The sequence below is a fragment of the Gorilla gorilla genome, chromosome X (assembly GCF_029281585.2).
Source record: "Gorilla gorilla gorilla isolate KB3781 chromosome X, NHGRI_mGorGor1-v2.1_pri, whole genome shotgun sequence".
Taxonomy (NCBI): Eukaryota; Metazoa; Chordata; class Mammalia; order Primates; family Hominidae; genus Gorilla; species Gorilla gorilla.
In genome coordinates this window covers 61,793,602-61,803,540 of record NC_073247.2, presented here as the reverse complement: position 1 = coordinate 61,803,540, position 9,939 = coordinate 61,793,602, and the positions used below count along the sequence as shown (strand labels likewise).

General features: G+C 42.7%; 1 protein-coding gene across 1 annotated transcript; it reads left to right on the top strand.

The window, feature by feature from the left end:
- The first annotated feature begins 1,180 nt into the window (after window positions 1–1,180).
- CENPVL3 (centromere protein V like 3) lies at window positions 1,181–4,056 on the top strand. The gene has a single exon (XM_031006026.2). It carries the CDS (start codon window positions 2,158–2,160, stop codon window positions 3,019–3,021), a length of 864 nt encoding a protein of 287 aa, XP_030861886.1. The 5' UTR covers window positions 1,181–2,157; the 3' UTR covers window positions 3,022–4,056.
- Window positions 4,057–9,939: the final 5,883 nt, after the last annotated feature.

Below are 9,939 nucleotides of genomic sequence, written 5' to 3'. Positions count from 1 at the left end.
CAAAAGTTAACTCAAGATGGATTAAAGACCTAAATGTAATACCTGAAACTATAAAAATCATAGAAGGAAGCCTAGGAAAAACTCTTCAGGAGATTGGCCTAGGGAAAGAATTTATGACTGAGACCTGAAAAGCAATCCAGGAAAAAGAAAAATAGATAAATTGGACTTAATTAAACTGCACAGCTTCTGCACAGCAAAAGAAGCAATCAACAGAGTAAACAGACAACCTACAGAATGGGAGAAAATATTCACAAACAAGGCATCTGACAAAGGACTAATATCCAGAATCTATAAGGAACGAAACAAATCAACAAGAAAAAAAAACATAACCCCATTAAAAAGTGGGCAAAGGACATGAACAGACATTTCTCAAAAGAAGACATACGAATGTCCAACAAACACTTGAAAAAATGCTCAGCATTGCTAATTATCAGAGAAATGTAAATTAAAATCACAAGGAGAGAGATATCATCTCACAGCAGTCAGAATGGCTATTATTAAAAAGCCAAAAACTAACAGATGTTGGCAAGGATGCAGAGAAAAGAAAACGTTTATATCGTGTTGGTGGGAATTAGTACGACTCCTGTGGAAAGCAGTATGGAGATTCTTAAAGAGTTAAAAATAGAACTACCATTTGACCTAGCAATCCCACTACTGGGTATCTACTCAAAGGAAAAGAAATCGTTACATCAAAAAGACACCTGCACTGGTATGTTTATTGCAGTGCTATTCACAATAGCGAAGTCACGGACTTTGTGTCCATTAACAGATGATTGAATAAAGAAAAATATGCTATATATACACCATGGAATACTACACTGCCATAAAAAAGAATAACATCATGTATTTTGCAGCAACATAGATGGAGCTTGAGGCTATTATCCTAAATAAAATAACCCCAAAACAGAAAATCAAATTCTCATTCATAAGTGGAAGCTAAACAACGGGTACACATGCACACACAGAGGGAAATAATAGACACGGGGACTGCAAAAGCAGGGAGGGTGGGAGGGAAATGAGAGTTCAAAAAGTCCCAATTGACTACGGTGTTTACCATTTGGGAGATGGGTACACTAGAACCCCAAACCTTACCACTACACAACATATCCAAGTGACAAACCTGCACATGTAGCACCGAACTTACAAAAATAAGTAAATACATAATCTTGAGCTTCCAAAAAAGAGAAATTATGTCTTTATTCTTAGGATGTGAGTGCTGAAATATTGAGACAACATGGCATTAATGTATGTATCTTACTTCAAATGTTTTTGAAAAAATGTATGCACATATGCATGCATATAGATACATGTAATTCCTATCGAATTACTGTTCTGTCTACAGTTGTCGCATATAGATACATACAACAAAATGTTAAGAATCATTGAATCTAGGTCGTGGGTAGATGGATGCATCTCTGCTTAAAACCCATGTGTGTGGATGTTACTACTTAACTCACAAGAAGCAGCTTTCCTAAGACTGCTCACTGTTTTCCCAGGTGCTTATTGCACCCCAGAAAAGAAGATCTGTGCTCATTTTGTGGGGTCTCTCCTCTGACTATGCCCAACGATCAACCAAATCAATCTTAAAAGAACAAAATATCCACTTCATATTCATGCCTGCCAGAGCTGTTAATTTGTTCTTGGCACAGATACAAAAATAAATGTACTGTTTCTTCTTTTATCTCTTGTCCTTAGAAGATGGATTTAAATGAGTAAATTTTTTTTTGCCTGTATTTTCTCTGGTTGGGTCCACTGATGTAACATAGTACTGTGGATCATCATCTTTACTACACTTAACTTTGGTACAACTACTTACACACCACACATTTTCGCCCCCCAAGGCTTTATGTATGACTCTGTCTCTTCTATAGTAGATGAATAATTCTTTTTTCTTAAGCTGATCTACCTGCTGTTGCATGCTAACTAAAAGATCTACAGTATTTTCAGTGGTTCAATATGTTAAGGTTAGGCTGATGATTTGAATCAACAATAGAAATTAACATTTAGGAGAAGGGGCAACTGATAGGCTCAGTCAGAATTTCGGGCCAGCAAAGGCTGTTGTGATAGGGTCAAGGGAAGGGTCCCTTTACATCACATTCAACAAGTGGCCAATCCTGCTGGCGCAGACAAGGAGGCTGCTCAGCAACTGACGGGGAAATGGGGGTAGCGGGCTGGGCACGCGCTCGGGAGTCTGCAGGCGCCATGGGCAGAGTGAGGAACCGCGCCACTGCTCAGCGGCGGAGGCGAAAGCGGCCCGGGGATCCTCCCGCCGCCTGCGCGGCCATCGCGGTCATGGGCGCCAGCCGCGCGCAGTGCCCCCGGGTCCAAGTCGGGGTCGGGAGCCACGCAGCCGCCAAGAGGTGGCTGGGAAAGTTGCGGCGGAAGCGCCGGTGGCGGCGGGTCCGGGAGGCGGGCTCCAGATATCCGCTGCCCTCCGCGCCACTCCCGGACCCGCCGGCGCCCGCCGAGTCCCCTAAAGAGCTGGACCTGGGCGCACAGCGGGAGCGCTGGGAGACGTTCAGGAAACTGTGGGGCCTCAGCTGCGAGGGCGCCGCCAAGGTCCTGCTGGACGCCTTCGAGTACCCGGGCCTCGTGCATCACACCGGGGGCTGCCACTGCGGCGCGGTCCGCTTTGCGGTCTGGGCCCCTGCAGATCTGCGCGTCGTGGATTGCAGCTGCAGGCTGTGCAGGAAGAAGCAGCACCGCCACTTCCTCGTCCCGGCCTCGCGCTTCACGCTGCTCCAGGGCGCAGAAAGCATCGTCACCTATCGGTCCAACACGCACCCGGCGCTGCACAGCTTCTGCAGCAGGTGCGGGGTGCAGAGTTTCCACGCAGCTGTCTCTGACCCCCGCGTGTACGGCGTCGCCCCGCACTGCCTGGACGAGGGCACCGTGCGCAGCGTGGTCATCGAGGAGGTCGGCGGTGGCGACCCGGGGGAGGAGGCCGCCGAGGAGCACAAGGCCATCCACAAGACGTCCTCCCAGTCAGCCCCTGCCTGTCCCCGCGAACAGGAGCAGTGACTGGGGCCGCAAGCCCGCCTGAAACCGGCCCGGGCGGCCCTGCGGGGAGCGTCCGAGTACCTGCACAGATCCCATGCTGTGAAAGAGGTGTTTCTGGCCTGGTCAAACCGTGGATTCCCTTCCAGTATTTGCCCTTCCCCTCCGCTAGTTTTCGGTGAACTCGCTTACGATCCAAATCTTGAACACACCTTTGTCTGCGTAGTACAACGTTAATCTTGCAATTCGATAAGGAAGAAGAGTGTCTCTGATTTTTCAAACCATCCATTGTATCTCTCGCTTTTACTGTTCTGCCTACAGTTGTCACAAATCACCTGCAGATGATTCCTGTGTACTGTACGTTCCTGGTGCTATTGTGAACAGGCTTGTTGTTTTCAGCGCTTTGCGTCTGGTGTGTAGGACGGCAACACACAACCAGTTTGTAAACATGTGCTAGGACGTCTTCCATTCATTATCGTGTGTGTGCGACGTGTGTGTTTTAGATAGACATTCACGTTTGCACTACTTAGTCCAGTTATTTAGTGTTTTTTATATGATATGTTTTAAGATTCATTAGTATTACATACCTCATTGCTCTTATTAGACGAATGATGTTAGTATTTTCCTCAGTTTTGTTTTAGAAACTGTCTCTGGAAAAGGAGATGGGAGACAGGAATGAGAAACGTCTGTGTGCTGTATGCCCTCTTTAATCTTTCTAAATACCTATCTTATACATGTGTAAGTATTCAGAAATCAGTAAATATTTAATAATAGAAAAGTATGTATTTCTATGCTGTATATTACGAAACCAACTCTAATTTATATGTAATTCTTGATATCTGAAATTTTTATCAAACAATCAGTGGTGGGTTCAATGATACATATCAATATTATCATTTTATGGCTTCATAGAATTAAAAAATATGGATCTTTCATAATTTATGTAATCAACCTCCTCTGATGGATGTTTAGCTTTTTTCCAACTTTCAGTGTAATAATAATATTTCAAAGGAGCAAACTTCTAATAAATGTCTGCATTGTTCTACTACTTCGGTAAAAAGGCCTGGATACTCTTTCCATATGTCTTTTACTTGCTGTCTGTCTCTCCTCTGTACATGTTTCATTGCATGTTGAATTGTTTAACTTGACTTACCTTTTCAACGAAGGGAAAAGAGATCAATTAAGTAAGTTTGTGTTTCCATGTATATGAGAGATGACATGGCTGTGCCTCACATAGAGATGCTACCACCTTTCAATTCATACCTCTTCTTTTCCATCTTCCCCTACCCCTACCTAAAGGGAAGGTTTTTGTGACCTGGTTTCTCCAACATGTTGCTCTACTCCCCAAGATTCCTCCTTTGTTCTTTGGAATAGCTTGCCCCAGTCCTTCTCCACCTAGGGATTGAGTTGAGGTAGGGAGGGAGAGAGGAAGGGAGAACATGAACATGCATATATGCCTTAGGTGATTCAGTCATATTGGTGGTCAGAAAATACCAAATTGCACTGAGTTACACATATATTACACTCCATTGCATAGAATAGATCCAGAGGGATGGAAAAAAATGACTCAAGATGTCATGCTTCTGCCATGTCAGTGTTTCTGTCCAAAGAAATGTGTGTATATAATTTCTCTCTTTTTCTGAGAATGACTTTTAAAGCGTGTTTTGATAATTTTTGCTTCTCTAAGCCATGTGCAAATCATTCATCAGTTTGGTTAAAGACTCATGTTCAAGCGTGCTGAGCACCTTTTTAACTTGGCATACAGTTTAAGCGTGCTAGGCTGGTTTCTGTGTGTGAGAATGCAAGCAGAGGACTGTTGTGCTGGTGAGAAGGAATGGGAGGCGGGCTAAAACCTGAGAAAGAACAAGCTGTTGGGGAAGGGGATGACTGAGTAAGAACTGGAGAGAAAGAGAAGCAACGAGCAGCTTATGTCCAGCAAGGAACATAGGGGAAAGCAAGAGGTGTTTAAGGGAGTCTTTGGGGGATTTTACCACAGGTTGCAGGAAGTCAGTGTTTTCCCCTGTATTTCCAAAGGAGGCTTTAAAGTTAATGTTACTTTATGTGTTAGCTGTCTTTTTTTCTATTGCACAGAAGTATATCTTACACTTCAAAATTGTGAATGAATGTTTGTGAGCCATTAGTGATCATGGACCCTGACAGTGGCCACTGTGCCATGCTTCAGGCATCTCTTACTTCAAGGAAAGAGCAAGGGCTGAAAACCCAACTCTTCTATACACTACTGTCCAGCTTTGTAAAATCTGTCAAAATACAAAACATTAGCCAGGTGTGGTGGCGGACGCCTGTAATCCCAGCTACTCAGGAGGCTGAGGCAGGAGAATTGCTTGAACCCGGGAGGCGGAGGTTGCAGTGAGCCCAGATTGCACCATTGCACTCCAGCCTGGGTGACAGAGCAGGACTCTGTCTCAAAAAAGAAAAAAATCTGTAAAAGCCCACCCTCATCTTCATTGTGAGGATGAAATGAGGGCGTGTGTATAATCTGCTGGCACAGTGGCTGACGCCCAGCGGGCACTCAAGAATTTGCTATGATGGTTGCTCTTATTAGGCGACGACACTGATAAATAGAACCAAGGGTCATGATTGCACTCTATCCTAGGATTTAGATACTTTCATGGATACCCTCTCAGGTGTGATTTTTTTTGGACACTTAAAGTGAGAGTTACACCAATCCAGTGACAGGGTAGAAGGAGTAATAGGAAGTAAATCCGTAGGGTGCTGCATGATCTTTCTCCTCTTAATGGATTTATCAGACAACATCCACTGTTTCTCCCCCATCCACATTCATCCAAGCTGTGACAGGGGAATCACCATAGATGGAACCTCATCCTCTCCCACCTCATACCCTATTCTCTGCCTAGCCTTCCTCCACTTTATGCCTCCTGGCTGCCCAGCACTGTTTTCCATGCTAAGATAGAACAGTGAACAAAAAACACAGTCTCTAGGTCCTTATCACTTCCATTTAGCGAATGAGAAAGCCTCCAAATACAGTGTGACTAGGAAAAAGTGGGGTGCTGTGGAAGCACAGAAAAGAGGCCAGTTAATAAGTTTATTCTTGGGCCAGTTAATAAACTTATTTGGACCTCAGTTTTAGTGTCGTCATCTCTAAAATTGTTATGATAATAACACTCATCTCCTAATCTTGTCCTCTCTCCAGAATGAGATACCCAGGAACCTAAAGAGACCGGCCATGTTCTAGGTGAAACCGTTAGCTCTGTGTTCTGTGTTAGTCACAAGTCAGCATGGAGGGGAAGTATTACAGGACCCCTGGGAACCTGGTCTACCCTGGGGTCATAGGTAAGGAAATGGGAGGTGGGCGCAGGGTTGGTGCCATTTCCATCTTCTCATCTGTATCTTCACATCTACTGAAAAGGCTTCTTTTATTTATTAGGTGTTCTGCACTATGAGGACTTATAATTACATTGTTAGGAAACTAAAGTTAGTCCTCGCGGGCTATGCTGTAGAAGGTGGTACCAGCAGCAGTATATCGCCCTCCAGTGGACGTTATAAGTGATGGCACCTTGTTGGATGATTTTAACACTTGAGAAATTAATAGGGAATGGGATGACGCTTGCTTCCTCAGAGTCTCTGGGAAAGAAGCCCAGTAGTTAGGATGCTTTCCTCTATAATAAGCATTCTAGGAATTACAACCAGGAAGAATAGAATCAAGAAGAGAAAGAGGCACTGTTTTTTTCTGTGTCCTTTCTATGAAATAGGACATCTTTCATAAAATCATTGTTCCCAAATTTTATTTCCTTGCTAAATAAAATCCTCGACTATTTGAATATTAAGAATACAGCCTACATCAGTGAATTTCCAGCGTCTAGTCATGTCCGATCATGCAGCTTTGACTGTTATATATGAATAGGAAATTGGCGTGGATTTATTTTTTTCTAACTTTTTTATCCCCATCCTATGAACTGAGCCCTCAAGCTGTCATAGTGTCTTTCCTCACACTGGTATGGCAGGTACTGAAGTAGGCTCCTGGATATAGAAATGAGTAAGGCATCCTTGATCTCAGTCCTTGTGGAGCTCATGGTCTGTTGAGGAAGACAACAAAACTAGAAACTACAACAAAGAGTGATAGGTGCTCATAGCAGTAGGGGAATTCAAGATGTTCTGACAGTATATATCAAGATGGAGGCAAGATGTAGCCTTTCAAAAGAAGAGACACGCTATCTGAGATATAGCAAATAAATAGGAGTTAGGTGAAAAGCAGAACTAGAATTTTCCAGAGAGTGGAATAATATATATGAGGTCTTAGAAGCTGGAGAGAGTGTGACATACATGAGGATCAGACTTCTATCCTGGCCCCAATACCAGATCATAAATTACATTTGTTTAATTTCTGTTTTCTGTGAGAATTTGAAGGCGAGGACACTACCCAGTTCTTTCTGAATCCCAAGTGCCCCGTACATCATTTGACATATCATTATCCAATAAATATCTGTGTTTGCATAAGCTAAGAATACTCACTGTGCACCAGTTACTGAAGTAGAGCTTCTATTGGGGTTTTATAACTTCCAGAATTATACTTATTTAGAAAGCACATAACTTAAAATATAGCTATTTCCTGCCAATGGTAGGAAATTCTGAAAAAATGTATTTACGGTTTGAGTAAAAAGAAGTGGGGGAAACAATTAGCCAGTGTTTTTGAAAATTTTGAAGCATTCATTGCACATACACATTAATATGTCCATGCATTAACCTGTTTAAAAATGAATAAATAAAATTGATTAACTCTATTGTAGTTATGTGCTTGAATGCCTATTTATGTACATGCATGTACAAATATATATCCTTGAATATTCATGGAATATGCATTGAAGTTTGTAAAGAAACACATTCTAAGTGAACATTAGCTATATATTCTCACACATATGTACTCGTAGAAATGGGCTAGCTCCTCCACCCCTTCATCCCCTCCTCAGTTTGCCCTTTCCCATTCCCTTCAAGGCCTTATATCCCATTTTCTCTAGCCATCCCTTCTGATCTCACTTGCAATGCCCACTGCTCTGGAACCACTAGTCAGTGCTGGGAGACCAGGTAATTTGGTGTGCATGGGATGCGGCAGGAGTTGAAGGTATTGGCCAGATATATACTGGTAAATACCTAGCAAGCATCTCTCCAAGTGTAGTTCTAGTATGAATTTGGGGTTTTAACTTGTTTATGTTAACAAGTAAGAGTCATATAACAAAGAACCATATCAGAACTTCATTTATTCATCAAGAACTTCACTTATTCATCAATGACTCCAGTGACCTCTTTGGCAAACTGAACAATAGTCTTTAAATACAAAAATAATAGTTCCTCAATTTTCTATGCTATTCTATTCACAATGTAGTGGCTACAGACACAAAACGCATTAAAGTTTAATCAGCATTATTAACATTTTCCACATCATTTCATTAATTCTAGTCTATCAACATAACAACAAATGAAGGCCTGATTTCTGGGTGCTGTAAATTCCCCCACCATGGTTTACTTCAAGCTACCAATGTGAAGTCACTGAATACACACCTGAGACCAGATGAGCAGGGGCATACTATTCCACAACACTTCCACGGTACAGATGAAAAACACAAATCCCTTCAAGAACACAGATAATAGTAAAATGTAATAAGAGAAATACGAGCCCCATTCATTTTGAGTATTTTATCTTTGTTTGTTTGTTTTTTTTTTTGAGACGGAGTCTCACTCTGTCGCCTAGGCTGGAGTGCAGTGGCAGGATCTCTGCTCACTGCAAGCTCCGCCTCCTGGGTTCATGCCATTCTCCTGTCTCAGCCTCCTGAGTAGCTGGGACTACAGGCGCCTGCCACCAAGCCCAGCTAATTTTTTTGTATTTTTAGTAGAGATGGGGTTTCACTGTGTTAGCCAGGATGGTCTCGATCTCCTGACCTCCTGATCCGCCCTCCTGAGCCTCCCAAAGTGCTGGGATTACAGGCGTGAGCCACCGCGCCTGGACTCTTTGCTGTTAATATAATTTATTTTATTGTAAGTTCATGTAATTTAATTTTTAATCATCATCTCTAGTGAGTTGGTATGAGCTGCCTACAGCAGACTGCTGGCTTCTCTCCACAGATTCACGTAACCCTGAGACAAAACCGAACCAGTCCATCACAAAGATGACCCTACCTTCTACACTCCCCCTCCAACTGACTCCCAGGACTAAAATTACAACCCAGTTTCCCTAACATTACCTTTCCTTTAAATCTCAAGTCCCTTGCCCTAAATGTAAAGTTCTTAGTTTCCAGGAATCCCTGGCTCCAATCAGTCACCATCATCTTTGGGTATGTTTTACCAGGGCAGAAACTCTAGTATGCTTGGTGAACTGTTCTTCTCTGTGGTCTCAATTAACTCTTTTCTCTGCAGGAGCAGTTCTTTGACTTCATGGCAAAAGAATGTTAAAGGAGCCCTTGGTAATATTCTATTGCTTGGATTTGAATGAAGGAGGAATGGAGAGGAAAGAGAAAGAAGGAGGGAGGGTGGGAGAGGGAGAGAGAGAGAAGGAAGTAGGGAGAAAAGAAAGGAGGGAAGGAGAGAGAGAGAGAGAGAGAAAGGCTGGAAGTAGGCTGGATGTTACTATTCGGGACACCTGTAATCTTAGTATTTCTGGGCTTGAAATTCTTTTTTATGCAAATCCTTCTCTCTTTCTGAGTGAGAACTGTACTTTTTAATAAAAATTCTGTAACTGTAAGGATTACATTAGATAGTACATGTGAAACGTTTAGAAAAGTAGCCCCAGGTATGTCTTAAGTACTGGAATCAGAGTGCCTAGGTCTGAATCATAACCTGTTCCTTTACTGGCTAGGTATTTCTAGGCAAGTTCATTAGCCTCTGAGTCTCAGGTTTCTTTATATGTAAATAGTGTATAAAACAGTATCTACCTTATATTGTTGCTGTATGCATTAAAATGGATGTTGAAAC

What these genes read in the sequence shown, in the direction of transcription:
- CENPVL3 (XM_031006026.2), top strand. Translation starts at nt 2,158, where the DNA reads ATGGGGGTAGCGGGCTGGGCACGCGCTCGGGAGTCTGCAGGCGCCATG.